At 38.8% G+C, this 17,824-nt stretch overlaps 1 protein-coding gene across 1 annotated transcript in view; it reads right to left on the bottom strand.

Annotated features, from left to right (window-relative positions):
- The window catches only part of LOC123526815 (GRB10-interacting GYF protein 2-like), a 268,736-nt gene that overhangs the window by 10,292 nt on the left and 240,620 nt on the right, over positions 1–17,824 (bottom strand). The window contains 1 exon segment of the mRNA XM_053522603.1: positions 4,149–4,245. Coding sequence (XP_053378578.1) covers positions 4,149–4,245 — 97 coding nt within the window.

Below are 17,824 nucleotides of genomic sequence, written 5' to 3'. Positions count from 1 at the left end.
ACATCGGCGCTACCACACTCACCGCATTCTCAATATTACATATTTTGTAAAACGTGATAGAATAAAGAAATAAGCATGTCATGCATTAAAACTGAGTTACCGGTCACCGCGTGTTTCCATACAATGAAGACTGTTATTCAGTGTTATGTGTGATCGTTACTTTGTTTAAATTTCGATGTTTTTCCGAGAAAATACTTGTAAGGATAAAATTACCGAGGCATTGACACCGTGTGCGTAACTAGTCTAAAAGCCAACGCATGTGACCGGTACCGTATACACGGCAGATACTTTGTGATGTTTCCTCATTCTTTGACAGAATTCTATAAAATACAATGCGTCAAAGTGAATTACACGACGCATATTCTCTGCTAAACAGTCTCAGTATTTTAAGAATACTCTGCCGCGGACCAAATGTGTATGTTAAATGAACGCCGAGATCGAATTTCCCGCATGTATAGTACCAAAAGGTCACGCGTGTTGGCCACGGATATTTCATTTCACTTATGTTGTATTTCAATAAGCAACTACATTTTATAAAGTTATATGTTCTCTTCTGATGTAAACAAAATTTCATTTTGAAACGTTTTTTAAAAGACCGATTTGATAAACAGCGCCACTCCGGTTTTCTTTATCATTCGTGTTTGCCAGTCCATTTTTTTTTTCTTTTTCTTTTTTGCACAGTCAGGTTGCAAAGACGATTTTCTGCACTTGTTTCAACTGGAGCCCCAACAAATGAATCTTGTAATTTTTTTCAAATCAAGTAATTAAAAAAAATATTTTGATCGGTTTTCCGTGTTATGTCTCATTAAATCAAAGACCTATAATGTACAATTATAGCTCTTTGATTAAATGCAGTGACCATTTGTTTTTTACCGTGATCAAACATAGCCTTTTGAAATAAACCATCCGTTGGATTCTAAATAAAAGAAGTGGATCCCCGTCGAAATGATTTGGATCCAGTCAGACATATTTGGAAACCAGTCAAAAATGTTTAATACATTGCAGTCGGCTGTCTGCAAACATTAAAGGATGTGCCGCGCAAGCACTGATTGCATCACCTGCTAATTACGGACCGATTATCAAAGTGACAATCAGACCGTTTGACACGTTTATTGATTATCTGAGGGTGCGACCAACAATTTCCTGCTTGGCAGTAGATGGTGTATTGAGATATCAGACCGAAATTTATACTTTTCTCCATTTTTACGGGACCGATCTTTTTCGTTTTTTCACTTCATGAATCGGTCTGAAAAATCACAAACCGGCAAATTTCCGAAGCCCTGATTCTGACCAAGTTTCATGAATATACAGTCATAAATGTGGCCTCTACAATGTTAACAAGCTTTTGATTTGACCTGGTGACCTAGTTTTTGATCCCAGATGACCCAATATGGAACTCTTCAAAGATTTTATTAAGAGTAAACATTCTGACCAAGTTTCATTAAGGTTGGGCCAAAATTGTGACCTCTAGAGTGTTAACAAGCTTTTCCTTTGATTTTACCTGGTGACCTAGTTTTTGACCCCAGATGACCCAGTCCAAGATTTTATTGAGGGTAACATTCTGACCAAGTTTCATTAACATTGGGCCAAAATTGTGACCTCTAGAGTGTTAAGTCAAACTGTTGACGACGGACGTATGGACGGATGACGATGGACACAGGGTGATCACAAAAGCTCACCTTGAGCACTTCGTGCTCAGGTGAGCTAGAAATATCAATGACTTCATCTGGTAATAAGAATGCTGTGCCTTCAATGTCAATTTTCACCAAGTGTTTAAGACTTTTCAAAGTTGTCAGTAGGTTGTTTTTTCGATTGACTTTTTGTGCTGATAAGCATCTCTTCACCTTGTGATTCAATTTTAAGGGTGTTCTGAAATTTGTCAGATGTATTTCAGTCAGATTATAAGCATGGACAATGCAGTCATCTGGCAATACCGATTTATTGTCAATTTTCAAACTTATGAGGTCGTATTTTACACTAGCTTTGCCAAATTCTCTTCTCTGTAGGAAAGAAATCATTTTTCAAAGTGTGCCATGTTTTTCTTTCATTTTAATCACCAGACGCTTCACAAAGAAAGACAACTCCGTATAGACTAAGTAGGTGTAACACCACTAAAATCTCAACTGATGTGAAGAGTTGTTGTTCCTTACAATCTCAAAGACGCAAATTTCTCAAGTACAGGGATAGCCATGCTGGTGTTTCTCTTTTAAATATGTTTGCTTTTTATGTACACTGGCAATATTGTGATGTGCATACAGAAAGAACAAAATTCCCAACTTTTTCCAGGGTTTTTGCTCTTTCTTTAAAATTCAAGTACTTTCAAGGCCTTGAAAATGAAATGAAAAATTCAAGGACTTTTCCAGTTTTCCAGGAAGTGTGGGAACCCTGAAAGAAAAACTTTATTTCATATTGGTCTGGTTACTGTATACAGTCAAACCTGTGTTAAAGCCCACCTCTGACCACCTGGCTATAAAGACCACATGTTTTATTTCCCATCTTAACATTTACAGTGTATTTTAACCTGTGAAAAAAACACCTCCCAATAAAGACCAAATTTCAGGTTTGACTGTATACAATATATTATAATCCACTTTCAATATGTATTAATAAATTTTTTTAATAACAATCCTTTTTGAAATTGGTGGAAAAGAGAGAACACTAAATGTGTGTCCGTAGGGCACATGTATCCCAACTGCACAGGGTTTCATGACTCTAGGTGAAATATTTTTCAAGATATTTGCAGCACAAACTTTTGAGCACTTCATGTGTATTTTTTGGTAAATCAATGACCATAACTCTGATCTAGCAGAATGAAATACCAAACAGAACATTTGTGGCACAAACACACATGCTATGTCACAATCCTGTTTTACAACTTCAGGTAACTCTGGTCTCAGATGTATTTCAGTCAGATTATAAGCATGGACAATGCAGTCATCTGGCAATACCGATTTATTGTCAATTTTCAACAAGAGCTGCTTGTAAAACATGAATGAGTTGTCCCATCTTCAGTCCCATGACACTATTATCTTGACCAAATTTGAACACACTGTGTCAAGTGGTTCTCAAGTTATAAAAGTGGAAACAGGTTTCAAGGTTCAGGCCCCTGTGACCTTGACCTGTTAACTACCTGACCTAAAAAAACAGTAGGGGTCCAATCCAATCTGACTAAAGTACATCTCCTATTACGCTACGCATAGGATCTGAGAACGACCTATTCATAGCCTCGTTCTGACGATCCTTTCGCTAGCCAATCAGAGCTTAATTTACAACATTTTGCAAATCTACCTGTAGTCTTGACTTTTGATATTTACAATTCTTATGTCGAACTGTGTCAGATAGCCAGTTAGCTCAGTCGGTAGGCCACTTGCTTTGTAAGCGAGGGGTCACGGGTTCGAGCCCTGGAATGACTGTACATTTTTCTTACTCTTTGACATTCGAACAAGTCATCTGATTGGTTAAAGTAAAAATAGCAATACTGGAAATCCAAAATATACAGAAGACGTACGTGAATGGGTCGTTCTCAGATCTTCGTTTAGAAGATCAAGCACTTAAGTCAGATTGGGGTCCAATCATGCTATCAAGTTTTAAAATTCTTGGTCAAGTGATTCTCAAGTTATCAAGCAGAAATAGTTTTCACTGTTTAGGTCCTGTAACCTTGACCTTTGCCCTATTAACCCTACAGCATTATGGGTCATCTACTTTATAAGCCCAATCACGAGTGAAGGTTATGGGTCCAGTTGTTCTTAAATTACTGAGCAGAAACTTTTTTCAAGAGTCAAGTCCCAGTGACCTTGACCTTTGACTTAATGACCTCAAACACAATAGAGGTCATCTACTTCTACTTCATGTTTTAAGGCCCCTGTGACCTTGACCTCTGACCTATTGATCCCCAAAACAACAGTGGTCATCCATTTCATAGCCCAACCATGCTTCCAAGTTTGAATGTTCTGTGGTTTGAAGTCAGTAACACTAACCACACGGGGGTGGGGGCGTGTGGTTTGAAGTCAGTGACACAACCACACTGGAAATCATATCAAAGCCCATTTATACAACTAAGCCTATACTTAGACATCATACATTTATTTAAAATTGATTTAGATGTGCATTTCATATAATCAACAACAATGAAAAGAAAGGAAACTTACTATCAACTGATGTGGCCATGTTTTTCAGTTGCTTTTTACACCATAATGTGAAATCATCCTCCTGTGGAAATGGTTGGAACAATCTCTGAACAGCTTCCTGTGGAAAAATACAATAATAATAAAATTATCTAAAGGACAAAATCCATTGGTTCAATTTGACCTAGGCAGATAAAAACCCCTTTTGATTTTGTTAATCTAAAACTTTAAATGAAAAATATCAACCATTGAACAAGAGGGCCAAGATGGCCCTAGGTCGCTCACCTGTGTAACACACCGAACAGTGTAAACATGTTACATAGTGATTTCATGGAGACAAATATTGACCAATTTTCATTAAGATTGCACCAAAAAACATGGCCTCTTGAGTGTAAACAAGCATTTTCTTTGATTTGACCTAGTTTTTTTTACCCCACATGACCCAGATTTGAACTTGTCCAAAATTTCATGAAAACAAACATTCTGACACAGTTTCGGGCAGATTGGAGTGAAAAAGTGGCCTCTAGAGTGTATACAAGCTTTTCCTATGATTTGACCTAGTGACCTAGTTTTTGACCCATATGACCCAGATTTGAAATCGTCAAGACTTCATAACTAGAGCTATCACTGAAAGTGATTAATGCCTCCACCAGGTACTGGATACAGGAAGTTTTTGTTTTTTTTAAGTGAAGGCAGGGTTCATACGATGTCAATATGAAATTCTAGGACATTTTTTTAAGTCAGCTTGGCTGATCCCAGGTCCAACTGTTCTTTAGTACTTTATCATAATGCCAAAGGTCACTGACCTTTGACCTAGTGACCCCAAAATCAACAGGGGTCATATAATGGTCATGACTTACTTGCTTACCCAGTTTGAGGATCCTATGCCCAAGTGTTCTGAAGTTATGGAAAGCAATAACCCAATATTTGACCTTGAATTGAACTCTGACCTTTGACCATCAGGCATGGTTGATGTGTGACACATCCTCTTGTCATGAAGAATAATAATCCAAAGTTTTATTAAAACCCTTTCATGCACATAGAGGTTATGGAGCAAAAACCAAATATCTAACCTTTGACCTTGAATTGTGACCTTGACCACTGACCATCAGGCATAGGTGATGTGTTCAACATGTCATCTGGTCTTGAGGAATAATAATGTGAAGTTAAATTAAACAAGCAAATTCGATGAATTGGTATCCCCTGCCGAAAGGGTTGTGGTGGGGAACGGCAAAAAAATATATCCAGCAAAAAGTTAAGAATGTTACAAAGATTAGCAAATAATTTCATTAGTCAAAAAGAAATTAACAGAAAATAAATGGGTTTTTTTGGGGGTGGGGGGTGGGGTGGGGGGGGGGGGGGGGGGGTGCGTGTGTGTGTGTGTGGAGGGGTGAGGGTACAAAAGTTTACATGTTGGGAGGGGGTGTGACCAAGGCAAGGTGGGGACCAGGTGTGGGTACACAACTTCACATGTTTATAATAAATGTTCATGGAAAAGAATGAAAGAAGTTTAATGAAATTCTTCCAATTGGTTGGTTTGTTATGTACAAATCTGTGGATTTTTAAACAATTAAAGGGCAATAACTGTATGGAAAACTGACCAACAACAAGAGGACCATGATGGTCCTGAATCGCTCACCTGTCCCCACATGACCCAGTTTTGAACTGAGTGAGACGTCGTTTTTTCTATTATTTGACATAGTGACTTAGTTTTTGAGCTCATGTCACCCAGTTTTAAACTTGACCTAGATATCATCAAGATAAAATTTTTGAACAATTTTCATGAAGATCCATTGAAAAATATGGCTTCTAGAGAGGTCACAAGGTTTTTCTATTATTTGACCTAATGACCTAGTCTTTGAAGGCACGTGACCCAGTTTTGAACTTGACCTAGATATCATCAAGGTGAACATTATCACCAATTTTCATGAAGATCTCAAGAAAAACATGGCCTCTAGAGAGGTCACAAGATTTTTCTATTTTTAGACCTACTGACCTAGTTTTTTACCGCACGTAACCAAGTTTCTAACTTTACCAAGATATCATCAAGGTGAACATACAGACCAATTTTCATGAAGATCCATTGAAAAATATGGCCTCTAGAGAGGTCAAAAGGTTTTTCTATTTTTAGACCTACTGACCTAGACACAGTTGACACAGTTTCGAACTTGACCTAGATATCATGAACATTCTGACCAACTTTCATAAAGATCCCATGAAAAATGTGACCTCTAGAGTGGTCACAAGCAGAAGTTTACGGACAGACGCACCTACTGACGTAGTTTTTGACCGCAGTTGACACAGTTTCGAACTTGTCCTAGATATCATCAAGATGAACATTTCAAACCAACTTTCATACAGATCCCATGAATAATACTGCCTCTAGAGAGGTCACAAGGTTTTTTTATTATTTGACCTGCTGACCTAGTTTTTGATGGCACGTGACCCAGTTTCAAATTTGACCTAGATATCATCAAGGTGAACATTCTGACCAATTTTCATGGAGATCCATTCAAAAGTGTGGCCTCTAAGGAGGTCACAAGGCTTTTCTATTTTTAGACCTACTGACCTAGTTTTTGCCCGCAGTTGTTCCAATTTCGAATTTGACCTAGATATCATCAAGGTGAACATTCTAACCAACTTTCATACAGATCCCATGAAAAATATGGCCTCTAGAGAGGTCACAAGGTTTTTTTTATTATTTGACCTACTGACCTAGTTTTTGACTGCACATGACCCAGTTTCGAACTTGACCTAGATATCATGAACATTTTGATCAACTTGCATAAAGATCCCATGAAAAATGTGACCTCTAGAGTGGTCACAAGCAGAAGTTTACGGACGGACGCACAGACAGAAGCTGAGTGATCACAAAAGCTCACCTTGTCATTTTGTGACAGGTGAGCTAAAAAAAAGAAAATGACGGGCATCATCAAAGTATGTTGGTTCATATTTATTTTAAGTCTGATGAAATTCTACCAGCTAGTAACTGAGAAATGGCTGCGGACGGACATTTTTGTGCATTTTTCATTAAATCAAGGGCAATAATTCTAAGGGAAATTGACCAATAGAAAAAAAAACTTGAAGGGCATCATCGCCATATCTTGGTCCATGTCTATTTCAAGTTTGATGAAATTCTACCTGCAAGTTACTGAGAAATGGCTACGAAAGGACATTTTTCATTAAATCAAGGGCAATAACTCTAAGGGAAATTGACCAATCCAAATAAAACTTGACTGGCATTGTCACAGTATGTTGGTTCATGTTTATTTCAAGTTTCATGAAATTCTACCAGGTAGTTACTGAGAAATGGCTGCAGACGGACGGACAGACTGACAACGCCATTTCAATACCCCCCTCCCGATTTCATCGGCGGGGGATAATTAAACAGTCTAGGAAATATGATCTGATAATTTTCTGATTGAAGTATTTTTTCCTATTTAACTCATAATTATAACAAGTGACCCCCATGACAGGGCCTCTTTTCACCCCAGGGGCATAATTTGAACAAACTTGTTAGAGATCCACCAGGCAATGCTACATACCAAATATCAAAGGCCTAGGCCTTGAACTTTCAGACAAAAAGATCTTTATTTATTTTCCTATAGAAGTCTATGTTAAACTTGGTACCCCCAGGGCAGGGCCTCTTTTCACCCTAGGGTCATAATTTGAACATTTTTGGTAGAGAAACACTAAGAAAGGCAAGATACTTAATATCAAAAGCCTAGGTCTTGCAGTTTCAGGCAAGAAGATTTTTAAAGTTTTTTTCCTATGCAAGTCTATGTAAAACTTGAGACCCCTGATAGAGGACCATAAGATGATCTCACATGTCAAATATCAAGGCTCTATGCTTTGCAGTTTTGGACAAAAATATTTTTGAAGTTTTTCCTTTCGGTTGCCATAGCAACGAGAGTTCTGCATGGAACAATTTTGGAAGGGTACCATCCAAGGATCATTCCTGTGAAGTTTGGTGTAACTCTGCCCAGTGGTTTTCAAGAAGAAGATTTTTTTAGACAAGAGGGCCATGAAGGCCCTGTATCACTCACCTGACCTACTGACCTAAAGATCATCAAGATTAACATTCTGACCAAGTTTCATTAAGATATGGTCATAAATGTGGCCTCTGAAGTGTTAACTAGCTATTCCTTTAATTTGACCCCGTGACCTAGTTTTTGACCCGACATGACCAAGATTCGAACTTGGCCTAAAGGTCATCAAGTTTAACATTCTGACTAAGTTTCATGAAGTTATAGTCATAAATGTGGCCTGTAGAGTGTTAACAAGCTTTTCCTCCGATTTGGCCTGGTGACATAGTTTTTGACCCCACCTGACCCAGATTTAAACTTGACCTAAAGATCATCAAGATTAACATTCTGACCAAGTTTCATGAAGATATGGTCATAAATGTGGCCTCTAAAGTGTTAACTATCTTTTCCTTTGATTTGACCTGGTGACCTAGTTTTTTTTGACCTGACATGACCAAGATTCGAACTTGGCCTAAAGATCATCAAGTTTAACATTCTGACTAAGTTTCATGAAGATACAGTCATAAATGCAGCCTCTACAGTGTTAACAAGCTTTTCCTTTGATTTGACCTGGTGACCTAGTTTTTGACCCCAGATGACCCAATATTGAACTCGTCCAAGGCTTTATTGAGGATAACACTTTGACCAAGTTTCATTAAGATTGGGCCAAAATTGTGACCTCTAGAGTGTTAACAAGCTTTTCCTTTGATTTGACCTGGTGACCAAGTTTTTGACCCCAGATGACCCAATATCGAACTCGTCCAAGATCCAAGATACTATTAAGGGTAACATTCTGACCAAGTTTCATTAAGATTGAACCAAAAATGTGACCTCTAGAGTGTTAACAAACTTTTCCTTTGATTTGACCTGGTGACCTAGTTTTTGACCCCAGATGACCCAATATCAAACTCGTCCAAGATTTTATTGAGGGCAACATTCTGACCATGTTTCATTAAGATTGGGCCAAAATTGTGACCTCTAGAATGTTAACAAGCTTTTTCTTTGATCTGACCTGGTGACCTAGTTTTTGACCCCAGATGACCCAGTATCAAACTCGTCCAAGATTTTAATTGAGGGTAACATTCTGACAAAGTTTCATTAAGATTGAACCAACAAGAGGGCCATGATGGCCCTATATTGCTCACCTGTTATCATTGCACTTAAGGACAAGTTTTCAAGGTCAAAAGATCATAATAAAGATCAATCAAAAGAATTATGAGAAAATATAGTTGAAATTTTCTTAAAGTAACTTTAAATAAAATTATTCTCAAATCAGGCCAGAAGTTTCATACAAGAAGATTTAATTTTAAAGTTTTTTATATGGCCATATAGGGATAATGAGTGTCTCCTGCGGGCCGCCATGTTTTTCGAAGAATCAAAATTATCTCAAGGAATTTGGTAGAAGGTCATCCAAGGCACATTTGTGTAAAATTATTTTGAAAACGGACCAGTAGCTTTTGAGAAGAAGATTTTCAAAGTTTTCTATATAGCCATATAGGGAAAACAAGCCCACCCCCCTATCAGGGGCTATAACTACAGAACCCATGATGGGATCTGGCCGGTTCAAGAAAGGAACCAATATCTTGTGGTGATACAAGTTGTGTGCAAGTTTGGTTAAAATCAAATCATAAACTAGAGATGCTTTTGAGAAAAGCGCATGTCTCCCACAACTGCCCAATGAAAAATGACTAGTTTCTCTGGATGGTCAAGACGAATGGATCCTATAAGTAATTCAAGGGCCATAATTCAAAAGTGCCTAAGCGGATTTGGCTAGTTATCGAACTTGGCCGAGGTCTTATGGTCAAACACATTTTGTTCAAGTTTGGTGAAGATCCAATGAGAAATGTTCGACTTAAGAGTGCGGACAAGCTTTGTGACAGTGCTGCCCAATGAAAAATGACTAGTTTCTCTGGATGGTCTAGACGAATGGATCCATTTTTGGTAATTCAAGGGCCATAATTCCGAAGTGCCTAGGCCAATTTGGCTAGTTATCGAACTTGGCCAAGCACTTATTGGCAGACACATTTTGTTCAAGTTTGGTGAAGATCCAATGAGAAATGTTCGACTTAGAGTGCGGACAAGCTTTGTGACAGTGCTGCCCAACGAAAAATGACTAGTTTCTTTGGATGGTCTAGATGAATGGATCCATTTTTGGTAATTCAAGGGCCATAATTCCGAAGTGCCTAGGCTGATTTGGCTAGTTATCGAACTTGGCTGAGCACTTATTGGCAGACACATTTTGTTGAAGTTTGGTGAAGATCGGATGAGAAATGTTTGACTTAGAGTGCGGACAAGCTTTGTGACAGACAGACAGGCAGACAGACACACAGACCGGAGTAAATCAATATGTCTCCCACACCACTGTGTGGTGGGAGACATAATGAAGCCGCTATTGTGCAGACAAGGTCAAAATAGCTAATTTTGGCCCTTTCAGGGGCCATAACTCTGGAACCCATTATGGGATCTGGACGGTTCAAGAAAGGAACCGAGATCTTATGGTGACACAAGTTTTGTGCAAGTTTGATTAAATTCAAATCATAAATGAAGCTGCTATTGTGCAGACAAGGTCAAAATAGCTAATTCTGGCCCTTTCGGAGGCCATCACTCTGGAACCCATAACGGAATCTGGCCAGTTCAAGAAAGGAACCGAGATCTTATGGTTATACAAGTTGTGTGCAAGTTTGGTTAAAATAAAATCATAAATGAAGCTGCTATTGTGCAGACAAGGTCAAAATAGCTAATTCTGGCCCTTTCAGGGGCCATAACTCTGGAACCCATAATGGAATCTGGCCGGTTCAAGAAAGGAACCAAGATCTTATGGTGATACAAGTTGTGTGCAAGTTTGGTAAAAATCAAATCATAAATAAAGCTGCTATTGTGCAGACAAGGTCAAAATAGCTAATTTTGGCCCTTTCAGGGGCCGTAACTCTGGAACCCATAATGGGATCTGGCCGGTTCATGAAAGGAACCGAGAACTTATAGTGATACAAGTTGTGTTTAAGTTTGGTTAAAATAAAATCATAAATGAAACCATTATCGTGCAGACAAGAAATTGTTGACGCACGCAAGGACGCACAGACGACGGACGAAGGGTGATCACAAAAGCTCACCTTGTCACTATGTGACAGGTAAGCTAAAAATGTGACCTCTAGAGTGTTAACAAACTTTTTCTTTGATCTGACCTGGTGACCTAGTTTTTGACCCCAGATGACCCAATATCAAACTAATCCAAGATTTTATTGAGGGTAACATTCTGACCAAGTTTCATTAAGATTGGGCCAAAATTGTGACCTCTAGAGTGTTAACAGTCAAATTGTTGACGACGGACACAGGGTGATCACAAAAGCTCACCTTTGAGCACTTCGTGCTCAGGTGAGCTAAAAATGTTGACGGACGCACGACGAACATTGAGCGGTCACAAAAGCTCACCATGAGCCTTTCGCTCAGGTGAGCTAAACAAGAGCTGTCTGATGACAGCGCGCTAGACTATTCGAAGAATTGATTGAAGAATGGGGTCAAAATATTTCCACGGATATTCAGACAAAAGAAATAAATAGATTAGACAAACAATGTTCCTGTATTACTATGATTTCGATAAGTCTTGCACTAAATGGCAATATATGAGGCAATTTCAAAGTCCAAAAAGGGCCATAATTCAGTCAAAATAGTTATGTACTCTTGCCTACAGATGGAAATCATAATGATAAACAAGTGTTCAAAGTTTAAAAGCCATATGTCAAATAGTTTTGACAAAACATGGACTTGTATGAAAACAGAACCAATTTCAAAGTCCAAAAAGGGCCATAATTCAGCCAAAATAGATGACAGAGTTATTTTCTCTTTCCTACAGATAGAGACAATTATACTAAACAAGTGATAAAAGTTTCAAAGCCATATGTCAAACACTTTACAAAAAATATAAACTGGTACGAAAAACTTAACCAAGATTTCTGAGTCAAAAGGGGCCACAATTCAGCTAAAATCCTTGATGGAGTTATGTACTCTTGCCTACAACTGGACATGGTGATGGTAAACAGGTGTTGAAAGTTTCAAAGCTTTATCTCAAAAGACTTGGTCAAAATATGAACTGGTACGAAATATTAACCAAGATTTCTAAGTCGAAAGGGGCCATAATTCAGCCAAAATCCCTGATGGAGTTATGTACTCTTGCCTGTAACTGGCCATGGTGATGGTAAACAAGTGTTGAAAGTGTCAAAGCTTTATCTTAAAAGACTTTGTCAAAATATGAACTGGTACGAAAAACTTAACCATGATTTCTAAGTCGAAAGGGGCCATAATTCAGCCAAAATCCTTGATGGAGTTATGTGCTCTTGCCTATAACTGGCCATGATGATGGTTAACAAGTGTTGAAAGTTTCAAAGCTTTATCTTAAAAGACTTTGTCAAAATATGAACTGGTACGAAAAACTTAACCATGATTTCTAAGTCAAAAGGGGCCATAATTCAGCCAAAATCCTTGATGGAGTTATGTGCTCTTGCTTATAACTGGCCATGATGATGGTAAACAAGTGTTGAAAGTTTCAAAGCTTTATCTCAAAAGACTTTGTCAAAATGTGGATTGGTACGAAAAACTTAACCAAGGTGTGACGCCGACGCCAACGCCGTGGTGAGTAGGATAGCTCTACTTATTCTTCGAATAGTCGAGCTAAAAAGGAAAATATATATATATATTTTTTTGGGGGTGGGTGGGGTGAACGGTAGAGGGTAAAAATCTTCACATGTTGATTATAATTAAAAATGAAAAAAAAAAATGTTGGGGGGTGGGGGAGCGGGAATGCATGATTGGGGGTGGGGGTGCGGGGCGGGAATGCATGATTGGGGTGGTGGGCATGACTGGGTGAAGGAACGGTACAACTTTGCAGGTTGATAAATATTCAGGTTTGAAAAAAAGGGGTAGGGGGTGTGACCAAGGCAAGGGGGTGACCAGGTGTGGGTACACAACTTTACATGTTTATAATAAATGTTCATGGAAAAGAAGAAAGAAATTTAATGAAATTCTACCAACAAATGGTAAGTTTGTTATGTACAAATATGTGGATTTTTAAACAATTAAAGGCTAATAACGCTGAAGTTACTAAAGAAATCCGGATGAAATTGAGTGCACAACCACATTATGGTGATCTAACTTGAATTTAAGTTTCATAGTTCTAGGTAAAATATATCACAAGTTATGGGGGATAATAACTGAGATATAGTGATAATGCTTAAAAATTGACCTTAACTTCTAAGTAAAAGGGGGTATAGTTCATGAAAAATTGGTGTCAGAGCTATGCACCTTGTGTCACATGATGTGGGTGATAAGGTGGAACATCTATTTTAAGTTTGAATCAAATCCATTTTGTAATAACTGAGATACAGTGAAAATGCCTCAAAATCAACCTTAAATTTTAAGTAAAAATGGGCATAATTCATGAAAAACTGGTGTCAGAGTTATGCACCTTGTGTCACATGATGTGGGTAAAAAGGTGGAACATCTATTTTAAGTTTGAATCAAATCCATTTAGTAACAAGGCAGTCTAAAAGACAGCTATATCCTCCACAGCTGTTTTGGATAGTGACTCAAATCTTGACCTTGAGTTGTGACCTTGACCTTTAGCCACCATGGCTGACTCATGGGTTCTGCATATCATCATCATTTGATCCAAGTTTCATGATTTTCGTTCATGGGAATTAGGAGATACAGTGCGGACACAAAATGGAAGGCTCAAACCTCTGACCTTGAGTTGTGACCTTGACCTTGAGCCAACATGGCTGACTCATGGGTTCTGCACATCGTCTTGATGAGGTGATCATTTGATTCAATTTCATGATTATCCTTCAAGGGGTTTAGGAGATACAGAGCAGACACAAAATGGAAGGCTCAAACCTTTGACCTTGAGTTGTGACCTTGACCTTGAGCCAACATGGCTGACTCATGCGTTCTGCACATCGTCTTGATGAAGTGATCATTTGACCCAAGTTTCATAATTATCCTTCAAGGGGTTTAGCAGATACAGAGCGGACACACAATGGAAGGCTCAAACCTTTGACCTTGAGTTGTGACCTTACCTCGACATGGCTGACTCATGGGTTCTGCACATCGTCTTGATGAGGTGATCATTTGACCAAAGTTTCATAAAAATCCTTCAAGGGGTTAAGGAGATACAGTGCGGACACAAAATGTTACGGGACAGAAGAAGGACGGAGACCATTCCTATAACCCCCCACCACTCGTGGCGGGGGATTAATAACTGAGATATAGTGAAAATGCATCAAAATTAACCTTAAATTCAAACTACAAGGGGACATAATTCATGAAAAATTAGTGTCAGAGTTATGCACCTTTTGTCACATGATGTGGGTGTAAGGTGGAACATCTATTTTAAGTTTGAATCAAATCCATTTAATAACTAGAAGATGCTTTTGTAAAAAAGGGCATGTCTCCCGCAATGCATAGTCGAATATGCTTGTTTGTTTGTTTTGGGTTTAACGCCTTTTTTCAACAGTATTTCAGTCATGTTACGGCGGGCAGTTAACCTAACCAGTGTTCCTGGATTCTGTACCAGTACAAACCTGTTCTCCGCAAGTGACTGCCAACTTCCCCACATGAATTATCAGAGGTGGAGGACGAATGATTTCAGACACTATGTCTTTTATCAAATCGTCACGGAGAACATACACCCTGCCTGGGGATCGAACTTGCAACCCCGCGATCCGTAGACCAACGCTCTCCCTACTGAGCTAAGTGGGCGGGCTAAGTCAATAGGGGACAAGAGCGAAAATCAAAGAGACACTGATGGTCGACTGCAATAAGGATCACCTACTTGGCATGTCCAATCATCCCACTAAGTTTCAACATTCTGGGCTTAGTGGTTCTCAAGTTATGAATTGGATACGGTTTTCCATGTTCTGGCTCCTGTGACCTTGACCTTTGATCAAGTGACCCCAAAATTATTAGGGGTCATCTACTCTGCATGTCCAAATATCCTAGTAAGTTTCAACATTCTGGGTCAAGTGGTTCTCAAGTTATTGACTGGAAAGAATTTTCTATTCCTATCTCCCTATGAAGTTTGAAGGTTCTAGGTCAAATGGTTCTCAAGTTATAAACCAGAAACTGATTTCTATTTTTCATCTGCTGCGACCTTGTCCTTTAATAGAGTGACCCCAAAATCAATAGGGGCCCCAAAATCAATAAGGGTCATCTACTCTGCATGTCCAATCATCCTATGAAGTTTCAACGTTCTGGGTCAAATGGTTCTCAAGTTACTGACCAGAAACGGTTTCAAGCCCCTGTGACCTTGACCTTTAACAGAGTGACCCCAAAATCGATAGGGGTCATCTCATCTGCATGATCAATAATCCTATGAAGTTTCAACATTCTGGGTCAAGTGGTTCTCAAGTTACTGACTGGAAACTGTTATCCATGTTCAGGCCCCTATGACGTTGACCTTGAACAGAGTGATCCCAAAATCGATAGGGGTCATCTCATCGCATGATCAATAATCCTATGAAGTTTCAACATTCTGGGTCGTGGTTCTAAAGTTACTGACTGGAAATTGTTTTCCATGTTCAGGCCCATGTGACCTTGACCTCTGATCAAGTGAGCCCAAAATCAATAGGGGTCATCTAGTCTGCATGTCCAATCATCCTATAAAGTTTCAACAATCTGGGTCAAGTGGTTCTCAAGTTACTGACCGGAAATGGTTTTCCATGTTCAGGCCCCTGTGACCTTGACCTTTAATAGATTGACCCTAAAAGCAATAGGAGTCATCTCCTCTGCATGACCAATCATCCTATGAAGTTTTGACATTCTGGGTCAGGTGGTTCTCAAGTTACTGACAAAAAACCGTTTTCCATGTTCAGGCCCCTGTGACCTTGACCTTTAACAGAATGACCTCAAAATCAATAGGGGTCATCTACTCTGCATGTGCAATCATCCTGTGAAGTTTAAACATTCTGGGTCAAGTGGTTCTCAAGTTATTGATCGGAAATGTTTTTTCATGTTCAGGCCTGTGACCTTGACCTTTAACAAAGTGACCCCTAAATCAAAAGGGGTCATCTACTCTGCATGAACAATCATCCTATGAAGTTTTATCATTCTGGGTCAAGTGGTTCTCAAGTTATTGATCGGAAATGGTTTTCCATGTTCAGGCCCCTGTGACCTTGACCTTTAACAGAGTGACCCCAAAATTGATAGGGGTCATCTCCTCTCAAGGTTCCCACACTTTTACCTCTATGAAATTTAAGGACTTTTCCAGGACCTTGTTGCGATTATCAAGGACCTCTGTACGACATATAGGGTTGTACTTTCCCGTCAATTTTTCTAGATTCAATGTAAAAATATAAGAACAAGAGGGCCATGATGGCCCAATATTGCTTAAAAGTTTCTACTTAATAAATACAGGCTCTGCAAATTTTCTCTTTTTTTTTTTCATTTTGTTTCCTTACTGTCCTCAAGCTTTTGTTTCTCAAGGAAACTATGATAGTCGGTTCAAAAGCTCTTCAGAGCTTATGTTTTGTAATGTTGCCTTCTTGCCGACTCAAAATAAAACTTATTGTATTGTATTGTATGAATCGTTTACTTGTCTAGCAATTGTTGTGAAGACTTAATCAACTCCTTCATAATAATTACACCTCTGGTGCCACCTACATTATTAATATAATCTTTGATACACTTCTAGCAAATAAATTATTTTCAGTCAAGTTGATGTTTGATCACTGAATTCAAGTGTGCCTCTAATTTTCACAATAATTCTCGAAAAATATCGGAATTTCATAGGGCATCTTAAAAATCGACACAAAAATGACTGAAAGCCTAGAATTACTGTTTAAAAATTCAAGCATAGCTACCTATATAGGCTCATCAACCACAAAAACATTGGTATTTTCCAAAAGGGAAATTGAAATGACATCCATGTCCGCCATTTTGAATCATGAATTAGTTCCCTTAGCAAAATGGGATAATACCCGGTATTTTCCCGTACCTTTACCGTTCTCCCGCCAAATTCCCGGTATTTTCACGGCCGGGAGTCAATTTTTGAAATTCACGGACTTTTCCCATTTTCCCGGATAGCGTGGGAACCCTGTCCTCTGCATGACCAATATCATCCTATGAAGTTTCAAAATTCTGGGTCAAGTGGTACTCAAGTAACTGAGCGGAAATGGTTTTCCTTGTTTAGGCCCCTGTGACCTTGACCTTTCACATAGTGACCCCAAAATCAATAGGGTTCATCTACTCTGCATGACCAATCATCCTATGAGGTTTCATCATTCTGGGTCAAGTGGTTCTCAAGTTATTGATCAGAAATGGTTTTCCATGTTCAGGCCCCTGTGACCTTGACCTTTAATAGAGTGACCCCAAAAGCAATTGGGTCGTTTACTTCATAAGCCCTGCCACCCTATGAAGTTTGAAGATTCTAGGTCAAATGGTTCTCCAGTTATTGAGATAAACATTCTGACCAAGTTTCATGAAGATAGAGTCATTAATGTGGCCTCTAGGTTGTTAACAAGCTTTTCCTTTGATCTGACCTGATGACCTAGGTTTTGACCAGACATGGGCTTCGATCCAGGCCTAGAGATCATCAAGATAATCATTCTGTGCAAGTTTGCTTCAAGTCAAAGTATAAATGAAAGCTCTATACGGCTGAAAGAACCTCTATACAGCTGAAAGGGCACA

This window comes from Mercenaria mercenaria, chromosome 14 (genome assembly GCF_021730395.1).
Source record: "Mercenaria mercenaria strain notata chromosome 14, MADL_Memer_1, whole genome shotgun sequence".
Taxonomy (NCBI): Eukaryota; Metazoa; Mollusca; class Bivalvia; order Venerida; family Veneridae; genus Mercenaria; species Mercenaria mercenaria.
The sequence above is the reverse complement of the archived record's forward strand: the minus strand, read 5'-3'. Positions and strand labels throughout refer to the sequence as shown.